The sequence below is a fragment of the Borostomias antarcticus genome (genome assembly GCF_949987555.1).
Source record: "Borostomias antarcticus genome assembly, chromosome: 3".
Taxonomy (NCBI): Eukaryota; Metazoa; Chordata; class Actinopteri; order Stomiiformes; family Stomiidae; genus Borostomias; species Borostomias antarcticus.
Genome location: NC_140236.1, coordinates 29,333,867 through 29,352,924, shown reverse-complemented (window position 1 = coordinate 29,352,924; position 19,058 = coordinate 29,333,867). Strand labels below are relative to the sequence as shown.

The following is a 19,058-nucleotide window of genomic DNA, read 5'->3' as shown; positions in this document are numbered from 1 at the left end:
TTGATCTACTGTAGTTGCCCGTGAAGAAACTGTGCCAGTTTTTGGCTATAAGACATTCAGTTGCTCTTCAAAAGTGCAAAAATACTTCATAATTGTAGAAGAACAACAGACACAATTAATTACATCAATTCATTCAAATTTTTAAAAGAAAAAATTCTTACAAAATAGAGCATGAATACATGACTAATGCTACACAAACACAAATAAATTGCCATGAGTTGAATTGATCAGACTAGACAAAGTGGGGGGAAAATACATACTTTAACTCACATTATTTCTCTATAAGTGTTTTCTTTGTTTTAAGATCAACATGTTCAAACATTTGCTACAACAGTCACATCACAGTCACGTCAGATTTGCTTCATTATGAGATTTGTTTTACTTACAATTGTGATGTACAACCAATTGTCATGTCATCTATACATTTTTTGTTAGGTGCATTTCTAGAGCCTAAAGCACTGTACTTGATCTACTGTAGCTGCCTGTGAAAAAAAGAGTCCCAGTTTGGGATAGCTAATAATAAGACATATGATAACAATTAAAACCATGATCATAACAGCCATTATTATAACCAGTCATAACAACCATTATCCTCCCAGAAGAACCTGTGGCGTCTCCCTCAGTCAGCAGCATATCTGCAGTTCCCGCTGCGACCTCCTGGGGTCACTGTCCTGCACGGATGTCTGCGGGCCTCAGCTGCCTCTCGCCCTCGGCCAGGAAGATCTGCATGGCCCGGTAGAGCAGGTGAACGCCCAGCTCCCTCCTCCTCTTCACCGGCCAGGTGCACACCACCCCATAGTAGTCCCCTCGCTTCTGATTGGTCAGCATCTTCAGCCCTGCGCAGTCATGAAGAAAGGACAGATTCAGGATCTGCTGAGTGTCTCTAATGAGACAGTGAGGTGCAAGTGTTCCAAGCAAAGTCATACAGTATGACTTGGGGTTAGGGGTTAGGTTAGGGTTGACATGGGCTCAGCACATCTGAACCCACTGGGCTCAGCACATCTGAACTCACTGATCAGACACTCATGGAAGACAACAGAGTCTCAAGAAAACAAATACATTCAATAGAGAAGACAATCGGAGCTGAGAAGCTCTTTCCTAGAGCAAAAGGAAGGGCAGCCAAAACAAGACCAGCTGTGGGAGGGAGCCCGCTCACCGATGGCGTCCACCATGCAGGCCTCTCGCGTGTACGCCTCCACGGGGATGACATTCTGGAAGCAGTGGAGGGAGACGACCCCCTGCCCTGCCCTCCACACCTCCAGGATGTGCTGCACCTTAGAGCACAGTTTCTGAGAGAGAGAGAGAGAGAGGGAGAGAGAGAGAGTGAGAGAGAGAGAGAGAGAGTGAGAGAGAGAGAGAGAAAGAGGGAGCGAGAGAGAGAGAGAGAGATTGAGCACTGCTGCATGGAAGAGTGAAGACAATCTTTCCCCGACTTAAAAGGTGATTAGTCGTACCCTGGAGGTCTTGTCCCCTCTGTAGTACTCCAGGGCCTCGTAGAGGTGGCTGTAGGGTCGTGAGCGCTTGCCCTTCCCAACGTAGAATATGGAGCTGCAGAAGGTGTGGAAGCACTCCTGGGGAGTCATGGACCGACTGCGATACGGCAGGTTCTTAGTTACTCTGTAGGTGGGAGAGGAAATGTGATAGGGCAGGTTCTTAGTTACTCTGTAGGTGGGAGAGGAAATGTGATAGGGCAGGTTCCTCGTTACTCTGTAGGTGGAAGAGGACATGTGATAGGGCAGGTTCTTCGTTACTCTGTAGGTGGGAGAGGAAATGTGATAGGGCAGGTTCTTCGTTACTCTGTAGGTGGGAGAGGAAATGTGATAGGGCAGGTTCTTAGTTACTCTGTAGGTGGGAGAGGAGATATGAGGGGGAAAAATGACCAAAGATAGATTATGTCTTGGATTTATCTATAGTATTTGACTTTCCATAAACACATGGGTCAAAATGTAGGCCTATTTCATAATCATTGACAAACTTAATGTGATATATACGCCTGATTTAGCATTCACAGCTAAATGGATTCTGCTCAAAAGTTTAAAAACTAAACTAAATAAAATAACTCATCTCTGTGGCATGCATAAAAATGCGGACTAGGCCCAGTTGACCTCAGTTTTGGATCAAGATGGCAAGAGGGACAGATCTAAGTCACTTTGAAAGAGGTTTCATTATTGGTCACTGATGGGTTGCTCTGCTCAACTGGCTTGTGTTTTAATAAGAACAGTGACTAAAGTGACATCTGCATTCAGCTCTATGGGAAACACATCAGTTAACAGGAAACTGTGGTTGAAAGCGTACATTTGCTGACCGTGATGCTCGTGCATTAATGAGAAAAACAGAACAGAAACTCCTCCTCAGTGACTGACAAGGTCAACGCAGGTCGTGATCAGAATGTGTCAACAAGAACAGTCTGTCGACAACTGCAGAGATATTGTGGTTGAGTTGCAATGCATAAACCCCTCATTACAAAGACGAATGCACGTTTGAGAGTTCAGTGGTGCAAAAACCATAGGCACTTGTCTCCAGAATTGTGGAAATAAATGATATGGTCAGATGAGCCATCCTTCACCATATTCTCGACAAGTAGGCGAGTGCATGTGGGGGCGTACACCAAGAGAATAGTACAGGCATGAATGCTTGACCCCTATAGTGGGGGGGGGGGTCAGGTGGCTCGGTTATGCTGTCGGGGGTATTTTCCGGGCATGGTTTGGGTCCACTTGTCCCCTTCCAGGGAAGGGTCACTGCAAATCAATACAGAGTTATTCTGCGTGATCATCTTTACCCTATGAGGAATTTCTATGATGGGAATGGTCTCTTCCAGGATGACAGTGGCCCCATCTACAGGACGCGAGGGGTCACTGAATGGTTTGATGAGTATGAAAGTGCTATGGCCTACGCAGTCACCAGATCTCAACCCAACTGAACACCTGTGGGAGATTTCGGACTGACGTGTTAGACTGCGCTCTCCACCACCAATAGCTCCATTATCAATACACAAAATGAGGGAATGCCTTTTAAGAACGGCGTGTCCGTTCCAGAGACTCAGTAGAATCTAAGCAGAGACACACTGAAGCTGTTCTGGGGCTCCCGGTGGCCAACCGGTGGTATGTTGGCCTTTTCCTTTAATTCGTCCATATGTTAGCAACCCTACCTGGGGTCCAGCAGCAGGTAGTTAAAGCTGGACTTGATGACGCCCTCCCTCCACTTCCTGTTCTGATCTGGCTGGTCAAACTGCTGGCACAGCTCCAGCTCAGCAGCGTGGCAGTCGGGGAACTCGAACGTCTGCAAGGCCCGGCTCAGCTCTGGGCTGTGGCCCGACGTTACTACAGACAGAAAATAACATCCCCATAAAGAGTAATTCATTGGCGCTGACTAGTGTTGTATGACTTAAGAAAGACATGTCATGCAATGACGGCGCGCGGCATACCTGTTTGGGGCTGGCCCGGTTCCAGAGGCTGCGAGCTGGGTTCCAGCATCAAGCGCCTCAGCCTCTGCATGTACACCGGCCGGGTTCTGCTGCTGATCGGACCCGGACTTTCGCCCAGCTCCAGCAGCCTGTGCCTCAGCTCCCGGTCCGTCAGGCCCCTGGTCTCTGGCCACCGCTCCTCCTCCTCCTTCTCCTCCTCCTCCGCAGGCTGCCGGTTCTCCTTCCCCCTGGCCGGACCTCCCGGCATGACGCGCCAGTCGTACAGCACGGTGTCCTCGCTGCTGCTGGTGCTGGAGCTCAGCGAGGTGTTGGTGGTGGGCGGGACGTGGGTCTCGATCAGCTCGTGGCCCCGCTCCGTGTCAGTGTAGAGGTACTCTACTGGCTCCTCCAGGTCCGGGATGAGAGGGCGACCGCCGGGGGTGTAGGAGAGGTTGGCCAGGCTCCGGGGCCGGTGGAGGGCGGATAGTCGACTCATGCTGTAGCGCGGGGTGCATCCGGTGCCCGGGGTGGAGGGAGGGTCGTCCCTCGACCTCTTCGGGGAGAAGTAGCTGGAGCTGCTGGACGAGGAGCTCTGGGAGGCGGACAGAGATGACGACGACTCAGGCAGAGAAACTAGATCTTTGGCGGCCCGCCATCCTTCTGTTCTCTGAAGGCCACCACCTGGCTCTGCTTCAACAGTACTTTTTATGCCTTCCGTGGCCACTGCGTCACACGAGCTGGACAGGTCATCAGTAAAAAACTCACAAGCTTCCCTTGTTTCTTTTAGAAGATGAGCTGGCCAACGGTCTACCGGACGATTTTCAAAGGAGTCTGTAGAGGTTGTGTCTTCTTCACTTCTCTCAAGAATAACGGTGTCAGGCAAAGTTTGAGGTATGATAACCGGGTCTGCCGTACCTCTAGAGATGATGAGGGTGTCTGCTTGACTGGCATGAGCATCGGAGCCGGCCCTGAGGGTGCCACTGTGAGGGAGGATAAGAGTGTCTGCTTGGCTCGCACTCACACATGACCCAACTGTGAAGGCGCTGGGCTGCGTATCCCAGACCTCATGGGAGGGGCTCCCAGAGAAGGCCGTAGAACTACAGCGGCCCGGCGTGTTGTAGAAGACGTCGTCGCTGCTGTGGGACTTGGCGTCGCGGCGCTGCGTCCTGGTCGGCGTGGGCAGGGTCTGCTCGAACAGCGCCGAGGCAGACAGAGAGCCCTCCCGGGACCCGCCGGCCCTCACGGAGCAGCGGCTCAGCCGAGAACGAGTCCTTCCTGTGACGAAGGGGCTGGGGGTGAACACGCGCTCACACTCCTCCTCCAGCGCTGCGGCTGGATGTGCTGCCACCTCTTCCACCCCGCCTCCTGAAGCTCCTGGAGAGCATTTTCTATCAGATAATATTAGATTATCTAGCATGGCTGGGAGTTCTTCCACCACTGTAGCCTCTTGTGACAATATAGAGTATTTTTGAGTTTCCGTTGAACCAGGTGGAATACCCTGAGTAAATCCATCAGTATTGGTGGCAGCAGCATTAGAGTCCATAGGATTGTGGGGCTCCTTGTCAGCTTGATCCCCTTTTGAGACTTGTCTGGGGCGCAAAGAGGCTTCCAGGGCACTGATATAATGGTCCAGGTCGCTCTCACAGCTGCTGTACTGACTAGTTCCGCTGCTGCTGCCAGATGCTCGTTCAGGGGCTTTCACCTCCTGGATGATTTCATCAGCTGTTTCCTTCTCATCGTCTTCCAGCAGGGGTAAGTGTCCTATAACAGTTTTCTCCATGTCGTCCTCGGTGCACTCATCTGCATCCCTGGAGAAGACAAAGACGTGATCCGGGGACGTGACATCGATCCCCTGGCGGTGTAGAACGGTGGCCATGCGCTCAGAATCCAGGAAGCCGGAGTACTGGGAGAGGTCCAGGGTGTAGTGTTCGGACCACGGGCTGGTCTGAGTGGCGGGGTGCTCCGGGCTGAAAACAGGGAAGTACTCGTCAACGTCTTTGAAGCTCACGCTCTTACGGCTGGCATGTCGCGAGGGACATGAAGGGAGGGCTTCCGGGGGCGAGGGGCAGAATATATTTCCAGTCCTAAGGGGATCCACATCCTGACGTGGTATTTCACTGCAGTCAGTGAGCGGTGTGTCCTCCTGTAGTATGGGCAGTGGGGCCTTAGAGACAGCAGCAGACATGCGCGTACTAGACAATACAGATGGAGCCTCGGCTCCCCAGTCCGAGTTCATGTCGTAATCTGAGGGCCTGTAATGGGCTCCTCTCCTCCAGCTCAGCCTGTTGCTTGTAGCAGACGCGTCAAGAAATGATGAGCGACTTGTGCTCTTTGCTGGGCCCTCTCCAAAGTCCTCCGATAGTCTGGGCAGTGGAGCCCCAGAGCCAGCCACAGACATGCGTGTACTAGACAATACACAGTCTGAGTCTATGCCCCAGGTCTGACTGTGGCGCAGATTAGGGTTTGTGTCCGATGGCCTGTAATGGGCTCCTCCCCTCCAGCTCAGCCTGTTGCTTGTAGCAGACGCGTCAAGGAGTGATGAGCGCCGCGTGCTACTCAGCGGGCCCTCCCCAAAGTCACTCAACAAGGACAGGACCGAGCTCACACTACAGTCCTCCGACTCCGCGTAGCTGGATGTGTCCGCTTGATCATTATAAACAGCTGTTCATAAGGAAATGAAAATAGACAAATACAAAATCTACATGTTGGTGATTAACATAAAGCAAGACAGAGCACTGAGTTAGTCCAAATAGTGTTAATGTTAAGATATATTAGGCCTCTTACAGTACTGGAACTGTGGCATGTCGTCCTCCTGGGTGTCTAAGGGGCTGGACTGGTGGTCCTGGAGGATCAGGGCACATTTGCGGTTGTCCTGCTGCTGCGCTAGATCACCAGGTCTGTTTCCATCCTGCAGGAAACCATGAGAAACATAATCAAGCCAAGCTGCTTAACATTTCAATATGTTGTATTACATTAAGAAACTGTTCATGTCTTGGGGCGGCTGTATAGCTCAGGAGGTACTTGTCCTTGGGCAAGACACTGAACCCCAAATTTCTCCCAGGCTAGTGACTTGCATGGCAGCTGCCGCCATTGGTGTGTGAATTTTTGTGTGAATGGGTGAATGCGATGCCTTCATTGTAAAGCGCTTTGGGTAAAGGTGCTATATAAGGGCAGTCCATTTAATATTTACCATGTTCCAGATAGAATCATTGGTTAACACAGATGAGACACTGTTCATCATGACTCATCTGCATTGTACATGTTGGCTAATTATTTTGTGTAGAAAGATGTACGTTATGATGAGACATTTAACTACTCCTGCTCCTGGTGCAGCGCGGGCGTCACTATTCAGCTTGAAAAGCCCAAACCGGTGCTTCAACCATCTGGAAGGCACCCTCTCTCACCGGGGCCTCATTTATAAACGTTGCGTAAGTACAAAAGCGTGCGTAACCCATGCTGAGCAACTTTCTACGCAACTTTCGGTATTTATAAAAAACAAGCTGAGCGATAAGTTGGCGGAAGGTGTGCGTAACTCTACGCACACTTCGACCCTCCTTTAACTACGATAAGCACGTTTCTGGAGAAAGGGGAAAACGCGACTCCGATGGCAGAGAGATGAAACTCGGGAAAGTCTGCGAAACACATGACATATTGAATAATAAATACATCGGTCGCTGCAAGAAACCCTCCAATGTGTCACACAGTTTAAACGGAATCAATCGCCACCGTAGCCTAATCACGAAATAATGTCGGCATTGCTTTGGATGTGTCTGTGAATTTACCCATTTGTGTCATAATATAATGTTATGTTGTAGGCCTATTCATTTATAGGCTATCCCGAGAAGCATCACGGGCAGTAGCCTATGAATAAAAGCCACATTACGTTGATAACACAACACGACACGAGCCTATAGCTTATCATAGTAATGATTCCGTATGTCGTTAGCCTACAACTATAAGGCCTATACCGCACCAAACAAATGTTGCATTCGGCGTTGAAGTATATTTATTCAGTTAATCATGTATTTAGTTAATTATTCGTATGTTTAATTATCCACCTATTCATTCGTTAATGTATTTATGTATTTATAGCCTATATTTGATTAGGCTTTTATGTAAACCCGAATGACCACTGAGGCAAGCCGCAATTACAATGATGTTGAGCGGTGAATGGAAATGTCCTACTTGAGGCAACTGTAGGCTACATTAGGTTATATTGTACATCATCATATATCCTCAAATTGTCTTATGATTGTCATGTAGCAGGCATACGAGGAATGTGGGCCTAAAAACGCATGTCATCCCAATGCTCACATGCCGCTTTGGTAGAATTAGCTGTGCGCAAAACAGCGCATAAGTGATGCGTCTCCAAGTTGTAAGAACACAAGGGAGCAAGTTAGATTATTAATTTGAATGACGAATCGTCATGTGTGTAGCTATAATTACGCTTTATAGAATCACATGAAACTCATCCATGGACCCCATATATTTACAAGACCTCGATACAGGCACTGATATAGCTGGATTATAGTAGGCCATGACGCACGGGGCCTTGGATATGCCGGTACTTGGCACAGATGTTCTAATATGTGCTTGGCTATCCCGCAACATCCATTAGAACACGCAGCTTCTATATGCCTACAGAATGTTTTGAGAAAGTATGTGAAATGCATGATATCCCGGAAAATACACAAATTGGCTGCTGCAAAGAACCCTCAGATCTGTCGTACAGTTAAATTGGGGATATTGCCTTAAGTAGTCACTATAGGCCTACATGTTTGCATTGTTATGGATGTCATTGTAAATTGACCCGTTTATACGTTGATAAGTTAGGCATTTTATTCATGGGCCACACTGTGAAGCATTAGATTACGTGCAATATAGATCCAAACCCCATTACCCATGCAACAACACTATAGGCTTATAATGATTATCAGTTTGGATATAAGCAGCCACCTATATAAGGCCTACCGCACTAAACGAATGCCAATATAGCCTGCATGATAGATAATTCATTATCTAACAGACCACTCAGGCCTAACAGGTGCCCTTATCAGTCGTGCACATGTGAAATCATCGTTCCGAAAAGATACTTTTGCGGCGTCTCTACCTCGTTGACCAATACCTCCACTTCGCATCGGTAAAATGTATCTTTCTCTTTCTGCCTTTTGCACTCGGCTCCATTGTCGTTGCATATGTATAGGCGTATCACTGACCATTTATAGGCAATTGTGGGCGTTAATTGGGGTGTGATCAGAACGCGCGTTCACGTGCGCCAAGTTAAGTGTTGATTGTGATTTATAAAGGGCAGCTGGCGTAGGCGTGCCTGAGTGAACATGGGTTGTGATACGCAGCGTTTTATAAATCGGAGATTTTTTGTGCGTATATTTTAGTAATCACTTAGCTAAGCTAACTTAGTTACGTGGATTCTACGCAATGTTTATAAATGAGGCCCCTGGTCTTTAAGGTTAGAGAGCCTCTCTCACCTGGGGCCTCATTTATAAACGTTGCGTAAGTACAAAAGCGTGCGTAACCCATGCTGAGCAACTTTCTACGCAACTTTCGGTATTTATAAAAAACGAGCTGAGCGATAAGTTGGCGGAAGGTGTGCGTAACTCTACGCACACTTCGACCCTCCTTTAACTACGATAAGCACGTTTCTGGAGAAAGGGGAAAACGCGACTCCGATGGCAGAGAGATGAAACTCGGGAAAGTCTGCGAAACACATGACATATTGAATAATAAATACATCGGTCGCTGCAAGAAACCCTCCAATGTGTCACACAGTTTAAACGGAATCAATCGCCACCGTAGCCTAATCACGAAATAATGTCGGCATTGCTTTGGATGTGTCTGTGAATTGACCCATTTGTGTCATAATATAATGTTATGTTGTAGGCCTATTCATTTATAGGCTATTCCGTGAAGCATCACGGGCAGTAGCCTATGAATAAAAGCCAAATATTACGTTGATAACACAACACGACACGAGCCTATAGGCTTATCATAGTAATGATTCCGTATGTCGATGGTCTACAACTATAAGGCCTATACCGCACCAAACAAATGTTGCATTCGGCGTTGAAGTATATTTATTCAGTTAATCATTTATTTTGTTAATTATTCGTATGTTTAATCATCCACCTATTCATTCGTTAATGTATTTATATTGTATTTATAGCCTATATTTTATTAGGCTTTTATGTAAACCCGAATGACCACTGAGGCAAGCCGCAATTACAATGATGTTGAGCGGTGAATGGAAATGTCCTACTTGAGGCAACTGTAGGCTACATTAGGCTATATTGTACATCATCATATATCCTCATATTGTCTTATGATTGTCATGTAGCAGGCATACGAGGAATGTGGGCCTAAAAACGCATGTCATCCCAATGCTCACATGCCGCTTTGGTAGAATTAGCTGTGCGCAAAACAGCGCATGGTGATGCGTCTCCAAGTTGTAAGAACACAAGGGAGCAAGTTAGATTATTAATTTGCCGAATCGTCATGGTTGTAGCAATAATTACCCTTTATAGAATCACATGAAACTCATCCATGGACCCCATATATTTACAAGACCTCGATACAGGCACTGATATAGCTGGATTATAGTAGGCCATGACGCACGGGGCCTTGGATATGCCGGGACTTGGCACAGATGTTCTAATATGTGCTTGGCTATCCCGCAACATCCATTAGAACACGCAGCTTCTATAATGCCTACAGAATGTTTTGAGAAAGAATGTGAAATGCATGATATCCCGGAAAATACACAAATTGGATGCTGCAAAGAACCCTCAGATCTGTCGTACAGTTAAATTGGGGATACTTGCCTTAAGTAGTCACTATATGCCTACATGTTTGCATTGTTATGGATGTCATTGTAAATTGACCCGTTTATACGTTGATAAGTTAGGCATTTTATTCATGGGCCACCCTGTGAAGCATTAGATTACGTGCAATATAGATCCAAACCCCATTACCCATGCAACAACACTATAGGCTTATAATGATTATCAGTTTGGATATAAGCAGCCACCTAATAAGGCCTACCGCACTAAACGAATGCCAATATAGCCTGCATGATAGATAATTCATTATCTAACAGACCACTCAGGCCTAACAGGTGCTCTTATCAGTCGTGCACATGTGAAATCATTGTTCCGAAAAGATACTTTTGCGGCGTCTCTACCTCGTTGACCAATACCTCCACCTCGCATCGGTAAAATGTATCTTTCTCTTTCTGCCTTTTGCACTCGGCTCCATTGTCGTTGCATATGTATAGGCGTATCACTGACCATTTATAGGCAATTGTGGGCGTTAATTGGGGTGTGATCAGAACGCGCGTTCACGTGCGCCAAGTTAAGTGTTGATTGTGATTTATAAAGGGCAGCTGGCGTAGGCGTGCCTGAGTGAACACGGGTTGTGATACGCAGCGTTTTATAAATCGGAGATTTTTTGTGCGTATATTTTAGTAATCACTTAGCTAAGCTAACTTAGTTACGTGGATTCTACGCAATGTTTATAAATGAGGCCCCAGGTGAGAGAGGCTCCCTAACCTTAAAGACCAGGGGCCTCATTTATAAACATTGCGTAGAATCCACGTAACTAAGTTAGCTTAGCTAAGTGATTACTAAAATATACGCACAAAAAATCTCCGATTTATAAAACGCTGCGTATCACAACCCATGTTCACTCAGGCACGCCTACTCCGGCTGCCCTTTATAAATCACAATCAACACTTAACTTGGCGCACGTGAACGCGCGTTCTGATCACACCCCAATTAACGCCCACAATTGCCTATAAATGGTCAGTGATACGCCTATACATATGCAACGACAATGGAGCCGAGTGCAAAAGGCAGAAAGAGAAAGATACATTTTACCGATGCGAGGTGGAGGTATTGGTCAACGAGGTAGAGACGCCGCAAAAGTATCTTTTCGGAACGATGATTTCACATGTGCACGACTGATAAGAGTACCTGTTAGGCCTGAGTGTTCTGTTAGATAATGAATTATCTATCATGCAGGCTATATTGGCATTCCTTTAGTGCAGTAGGCCTTATTAGGTGGCTGCTTATATCCAAACTGATCATCATTATAAGCCTATAGTGTTGTTGCATGGGTAATGGGGTTTGGATCTACATTGCACGTAATCTAATGCCTCACAGGGTGGCCCATGAATAAAATGCCTAATTTATCAACGTATAAACGGGTCCATTTACAATGACATCCATAACAATGCAAACATGTAGGCCTATAGTGACTACTTAAGGCAAGTATCCCCAATTTAACTGTACGACAGATCTGAGGGTTCTTTGCAGCAGCCAATTTGTGTATTTTCCGGGATATCATGCATTTCACATACTTTCTCAAAACATTCTGTAGGCATATAGAAGCTACGTGTTCTAATGGATGTTGCGGGATAGCCAAGCACATATTAGAACATCTGTGCCAAGTCCCGGCATATCCAAGGCCCCGTGCGTCATGGCCTACTATAATCCAGCTAGGCTATATCAGTGCCTGTATCGAGGTCTTGTAAATATATGGGGTCCATGGATGAGTTTCATGTGATTCTATAAAGGGTAATTATTGCTACACACATGACGATTCGGCAAATTAATAATCTAACTTGCTCCCTTGTGTTCTTACAACTTGGAGACGCATCACCTCCATGCGCTGTTTTGCGCACAGCTAATTCTACCAAAGCGGCATGTGAGCATTGGGATGACATGCGTTTTTAGGCCCACATTCCTCGTATGCCTGCTAGATGACAATCATACGACAATATGAGGATATATGATGATGTACAATATAGCCTAATGTAGCCTACAGTTGCCTCAAGTAGGACATTTCCATTCACCGCTCAACATCATTGTTGCGGCTTGCCTCAGTGGTCATTCGGGTTTACATAAAAGCCTAATCAAATATAGGCTATAAATACATAAATACATTAACGAATGAATAGGTGGATAATTAAACATACGAATAATTAACTAAATAAATGATTCACTGAATAAATATTCTTCAACGCCGAATGCAACATTTGTTTGGTGCGGTATAGGCCTTATAGTTGTAGGCTATCGACATACGGAATCATTGCTATGATAAGCCTATAGGCTCGTGTCGTGTTGTGTTATCAACGTAATATGTGGCTTTTATTCATAGGCTACTGCCCGTGATGCTTCTCGGGATAGCCTAGAAATGAATAGGCCTACAACATAACATTATATTATGACACAAATGGGTCAATTCACAGACACATCCAAAGTAATGCCGACATTATTTCGTGATTAGGCTACGGTGGCGATTGATTCAGTTTAAACTGTGTGACACATTGGAGGGTTTCTTGCAGCGACCGATGTATTTATTATTCAATATGTCATGTGTTTCGCAGTCTTTCCCGAGTTTCATCTCTCTGCCATCGGAGTCGCGTTTTCCCCTTTCTCCAGAAACGTGCTTATCGTAGTTAAAGGAGGGTCGAAGTGTGCGTAGAGTTACGCACACCTTCCGCCAACTTATCACTCAGCTCGTTTTTTATAAATACCGAAAGTTGCGTAGAAAGTTGCTCAGCATGGGTTACGCACGCTTTTGTACTTACGCAACGTTTATAAATGAGGCCCCTGGTCTTTAAGGTTTCTCTCTCACCTGGTCTTTAAGGTTAGGGAGCCTCTCTCACCTGGTCTTTAAGGTTAGAGAGCCTCTCTCACCTGGTCTTTAAGGTTAGGGTTTCTCTCTCAGCTGGTCTTTAAGGTTAGAGAGCCTCTCTCACCTGGTCTTTAAGGTTAGAGAGCCTCTCTCACCTGGTCTTTAAGGTTAGGGTTTCTCTCTCACCTGGTCTTTAAGGTTAGGGAGCCTCTCTCACCTGGTCTTTAAGGTTTCTCTCTCACCTGGTCTTTAAGGTTAGGGTTTCTCTCTCACCTGGTCTTTAAGGTTAGGGTTTCTCTCTCACCTGGTCTTTAAGGTTAGGGTTTCTCTCTCACCTGGTCTTTAAGGTTAGGGTTTCTCTCTCACCTGGTCTTTAAGGTTAGGGTTTCTCTCTCACCTGGTCTTTAAGGTTAGGGTTTCTCTCTCACCTGGTCTTTAAGGTTAGGGTTTCTCTCTCACCTGGTCTTTAAGGTTAGGGTTTCCTCCATTCTTCAAGAGCAGTTTAAGGTTCTGGTAGCAGCCCCACAATGCAGCAACATGCAGGGCAGTCAATCCCTCTGTGGATCTGAGAAAGACAACCAGCCAACAAAGCTCACACACACTGTGTATTTGTTACACGTGTTACCTCTCAACTATGATGTATAGTAACCTACAGTATAACAAGCTGTTTTGTAGCTGTAAAGATGACGATAAATAACTATAATAAAAGTGAAACTATATTGGATGAGATTAGTGTGATCAGCATGTTTACCTGGCGTTAGGGTCTAGTGTGATCATGTTTACCTGGCGTTAGGGTCTAGTGTGATCATGTTTACCTGGCGTTAGGGTCTAGTGTGATCATGTTCACCTGGTGTTAGGGTCTAGTGTGATCATGTTCACCTGGTGTTAGGGTCTAGTGTGATCAGCATGTTTACCTGGCGTTAGGGTCTAGTGTGATCAGCATGTTTACCTGGCGTTAGGGTCTAGTGTGATCAGCGTGTTTACCTGGCGTTAGGGTTTAGTGTGATCAGCATGTTTACCTGGCGTTAGGGTTTAGTGTGATCAGCATGTTTACCTGGCGTTAGGGTCTAGTGTGATCATGTTTACCTGGCTAAGGGTCTAGTGCAGTGGTTCTTAACCTTGTTGGAGGTACTGAACCCCACCAGTTCCATATGCGCATTCACCGAACCCTTCTTAATTGGAAAAATAAAATATGATTTTTTCAAATTCAAAACATACTGTAGGTATATATTTTACTGGTGCACAAAATGAACCGTGCATCAACATCACTGTGTTCAAAGAACAAAACCATCAAAACATGATTTTCACACAAAAACAAAAGCATAATAATGAATATTTACTGCAAATCAGTGTGACTTCTGCTGTTGCCTTTCAGAGACCAGTTCAGACCTTGGCAAGTGCCACTCTCATGTCATTTTCGCAACAAAGTCTGTTCCTTTCACAATCACACGACGTACCATCACGACAGTCACAAGTCGACTACTGAGCGCACCAAATTCCCTGCAGCACAGATAGGCCAAGCGATGTGGCGTGATCACCTGCAGCCAATGATGGCCAAGCGGGGCGTGTCATCACGAATCATATGAGTCGGGTGTGTGTCTTGACCTCCGCCGAACCCCTGAGACTGACTCACCGAACCCCTGGGGTTCGATCGAACCCAGGTTAAGAACCACTGGTCTAGTGTGATCATGTTTACCTGGCGTTAGGGTCTAGTGTGATCAGCATGTTTACCTGGCGTTAGGGTCTAGTGTGATCAGCATGTTTACCTGGCGTTAGGGTCTAGTGTGATCATGTTTACCTGGCGTTAGGGTCTAGTGTGATCATGTTTACCTGGCGTTAGGGTCTAGTGTGATCATGTTTACCTGGCGTTAGGGTCTAGTGTGATCATGTTTACCTGGCGTTAGGGTCTAGTGTGATGTTTACCTGGTGTTAGGGTCTAGTGTGATCATGTTTACCTGGCGTTAGGGTCTAGTGTGATCGTGTTTACCTGGTGTTAGGGTCTAGTGTTCAGCATGTTTACCTGGCGTTGGGGTCTAGTGTGATCAGCATGTTTACCTGGCGTTGGGGTCTAGTGTGATCATGTTTACCTGGCGTTAGGGTCTAGTGTTCAGCATGTTTACCTGGCGTTAGGGTCTAGTGTGATCATGTTTACCTGGCGTTAGGGTCTAGTGTGATCATGTTTACCTGGCGTTAGGGTCTAGTGTGATGTTTACCTGGTGTTAGGGTCTAGTGTGATCATGTTTACCTGGCGTTAGGGTCTAGTGTGATCGTGTTTACCTGGTGTTAGGGTCTAGTGTTCAGCATGTTTACCTGGCGTTGGGGTCTAGTGTGATCAGCATGTTTACCTGGCGTTGGGGTCTAGTGTGATCATGTTTACCTGGCGTTAGGGTCTAGTGTGATCATGTTTACCTGGCTAAGGGTCTAGTGCAGTGGTTCTTAACCTTGTTGGAGGTACTGAACCCCACCAGTTCCATATGCGCATTCACCGAACCCTTCTTAATTGGAAAAATAAAATATGATATTTTCAAATTCAAAACATACTGTAGGTATATATTTTACTGGTGCACAAAATGAACCGTGCATCAACATCACTGTGTTCAAAGAACAAAACCATCAAAACATGATTTTCACACAAAAACAAAAGCATAATAATGAATATTTACTGCAAATCAGTGTGACTTCTGCTGTTGCCTTTCAGAGACCAGTTCAGACCTTGGCAAGTGCCACTCTCATGTCATTTTCGCAACAAAGTCTGTTCCTTTCACAATCACACGACGTACCATCACGACAGTCACAAGTCGACTACTGAGCGCACCAAATTCCCTGCAGCACAGATAGGCCAAGCGATGTAGCGTGATCACCTGCAGCCAATGATGGCCAAGCGGGGCGTGTCATCACGAATCATATGAGTCGGGTGTGTGTCTTGACCTCCGCCGAACCCCTGAGACTGACTCACCGAACCCCTGGGGTTCGATCGAACCCAGGTTAAGAACCACTGGTCTAGTGTGATCATGTTTACCTGGCGTTAGGGTCTAGTGTGATCAGCATGTTTACCTGGCGTTAGGGTCTAGTGTGATCAGCATGTTTACCTGGCGTTAGGGTCTAGTGTGATCATGTTTACCTGGCGTTAGGGTCTAGTGTGATCATGTTTACCTGGCGTTAGGGTCTAGTGTGATCATGTTTACCTGGCGTTAGGGTCTAGTGTGATCATGTTTACCTGGCGTTAGGGTCTAGTGTGATGTTTACCTGGTGTTAGGGTCTAGTGTGATGTTTACCTGGCGTTAGGGTCTAGTGTGATCGTGTTTACCTGGTGTTAGGGTCTAGTGTGATCAGCATGTTTACCTGGTGTTAGGGTCTAGTGTGATCAGCATGTTTACCTGGCGTTGGGGTCTAGTGTGATCATGTTTACCTGGCGTTAGGGTCTAGTGTTCAGCATGTTTACCTGGCGTTGGGGTCTAGTGTGATCATGTTTACCTGGCGTTAGGGTCTAGTGTGATCATGTTTACCTGCCGTTAGAGTCTAGTGTGATCAGCATGTTTACCTGGCGTTAGGGTCTAGTGTGATCAGCATGTTTACCTGGCGTTAGGGTCTAGTGTGATCATGTTTACCTGGCGTTAGGGTCTAGTGTGATCAGCATGTTTACCTGGCGTTAGGGTCTAGTGTGATCAGCATGTTTACCTGGCGTTAGGGTCTAGTGTGATCATGTTTACCTGGCGTTAGGGTGTAGTGTGATCGTGTTTACCTGGCGTTAGGGTCTAGTGTTCAGCATGTTTACCTGGCGTTGGGGTCAGCTCCGTGTTGCAGAAGCAGCTTCAGGCAGCGGGAGCTTTTCTCAGACTCTTTCCCCACCGCTAGATGCACGGCAGCAACACCCTTGTTTCCCACCAGGTTGGGGTTCGCTCCCTGTGACAGGAGGGCCTGCACAGCTCTGTCCAGGAGAAAGAAGTGCATTGGTTATAATTCTGTTAGAAAATTAAGTCTATATGCTGCACGACATCTTTGCCATGTGACGAGCTAACTGGCTGATGTAAAATGGGTGAAATGTTTCTAGTCAAAGGATATCATTATGGCCTGTTAATATAGTCATAAGTCAAGTATCGTTGCGTGTCTCAGTGTGGGGCTAGTGGTAGGGGATCTAGCTAGCCTAATTTACTCAGCTAGCTGAATGGCAGTACAGTAATCAGTCGTGTAGGCTGATGATGGCCAGATCAGCAGTGATGTGTCATCTACATGGCTACTCTGACCTCAGAGGGGGTTAGGGTTAACCCACTCACATTGGTGGTAGGAAAGATTCTAAACTGCTCCACTTCCTGACTGTTCTAGCCAGACACGGCCCACCCTGCGAGGACCTTGTCACCACCTACACCGCTGTGGTGGTCAGGCCGTGTCTAGAGAGAGTATGTCCTACTGTTGGGGAGCCATAAGAGCCAGGCTGCACTGCTGGAGGGGGCAATAAAAGGCCCTCCGGATCATCTCCAAAAGCTGCACCCCACTACTGAACCCCCACCTCTTTAGAGCAGGGGGGAACAGGCAGCCTTTCAAGTGCTCAAAGAGATGACTCGCACTACCATTCATCCACTCACTGATTTGTTCCCACAGACAAGAGCAGAACATTAAAACAGGCTGCGACAGTGCGGAGGAGCAGAAACAATCCTACATGTGGTCCAGCGCAGAACAAACCGGCTGAGAGCAGTTCTGTCCAGCCTGTCAGACTGGACAGAACACTACTGAATAAACACAAGATGCACAGTCAGTCTTGGGGGTTTGTTCTGTTTGTTTTGTTGTCTTAGGGCATTTTTGTGTTATGCATTGTTTTTATGTAGGTGTATGATCATATTATTTTGTAAATGTGTGTGTATGAGTATAAATGTATGGATGCATAAATGTATGGGTGCATGTGTATGTGTGCAACCTGGCTCTCTCTCTCTCTATATATATAACGTTTTATATGTTTATGTCATAAATAACGATGTACAGTCATGGAGACCTATATGTCGATTTATATGAGTATTAATGTAAATTCTGCTTTTATTCTGTTAAATGTGAGCATGGATGCAATAAACTCGACTCATTGCAGCAGGTTAGCTGGTAACTTAGGTTAGCTAACGTTAGGCTAACTTATGAAAATGGAACTGGACATACCTGGGTTCCTCATCGCTCACAGCTTTGCACAATTGTGTTGCAAGTCTTGTAACGTTAGGCCTAACGCTACCCTTCTTTCGGTGCATGATTATAACGAGCTTGCTAGGTGATAGCTTTGTTCGCCATGTAGCTAACCTAGCTGGCTAACGGAGCAGATAGCTAGTCACCCGAATGGAACAAAGTTCTCGCGCCCGTCCGGGTCGTAAACGCTTTCTTTCATGTAGCTCTATTGGTTTTACTCATGGATGTTTTGCTTCGTTCCACCTGCGAAATAATGGCATTTGGTCCACGGCCCTTTTATTTGTTATTGTTTACAACTAGCCACTAGGTCCAAGGGTCTAGCTAAACAACACGGTTAAAGTTCCCTCCAATGCATTGAGCCCGCCCCTTTCCGCCCAGAAATATCACTCATTGGCTGAACCCAGACCTAGCAGAACTCTCCATTCGGACCAATCCTATTCAATCTTTGGACTGACGGGATAGAAATAGGACCACCAAGTTCCTTTAATTTAACAAGCAGAGTTGTTCAGCTGTAATTATGTTGTGTTAAATAAAGAGTATTTGTAGCCCTTCTGTGCCAAATTTTAATTCACCTATATGGGAGGTTCAGGATGTTTATATTATTGTCTGATTTTGCTTTGCACTTGAGGTTCAGGGACTGTGGATACGGTTATGGGGATGGGGTTTCCATAAGCTTGGCCATAAAAAGATAGACAGTGTTGGTTAGTACTCACTACTTGATCACCACCACTGATGTATGCAGCAAATGGCGATACTGGAGTATGCTATCACTCTCACTGCGCCATGTAGCCAACTTGGTATTCATGTTCATGGGGTCAGCTTGGAAAAGCAATAAATTGTA

General features: G+C 46.3%; 1 protein-coding gene across 1 annotated transcript; it reads right to left on the bottom strand.

Annotated features, from left to right (window-relative positions):
• Positions 1 to 220: 220 nt before the first annotated feature.
• Positions 221 to 18,352, bottom strand: LOC311307331 (uncharacterized protein). Its single transcript, XM_084436126.1, has 9 exons — positions 18,197 to 18,352; positions 16,830 to 16,982; positions 13,514 to 13,619; positions 6,188 to 6,311; positions 3,425 to 6,064; positions 3,149 to 3,320; positions 1,455 to 1,617; positions 1,157 to 1,289; positions 221 to 836 (listed from the first exon to the last, which is right to left on the bottom strand). The coding sequence occupies exons 1-9, from the start codon at positions 18,280 to 18,282 to the stop codon at positions 664 to 666; spliced, it is 3,750 nt and encodes a 1,249-aa protein (XP_084292252.1). The 5' UTR covers positions 18,283 to 18,352; the 3' UTR covers positions 221 to 663.
• Between the last annotated feature and the right edge of the window lie 706 nt (positions 18,353 to 19,058).

Excerpts from the sequence above, each read along its gene's own strand:
- LOC311307331 (XM_084436126.1), bottom strand. The coding sequence starts at position 18,282 with ATGCACCGAAAGAAGGGTAGCGTTAGGCCTAACGTTACAAGACTTGCA. Across the intron at positions 1,618-3,148 it reads TACCTGCTGCTGGACCCCAG|AGTAACTAAGAACCTGCCGT; the intron begins GTAGGGTTGCTA and ends TCCCACCTACAG. Across the intron at positions 1,290-1,454 it reads GAGGGGACAAGACCTCCAGG|AAACTGTGCTCTAAGGTGCA; the intron begins GTACGACTAATC and ends TCTCTCTCTCAG.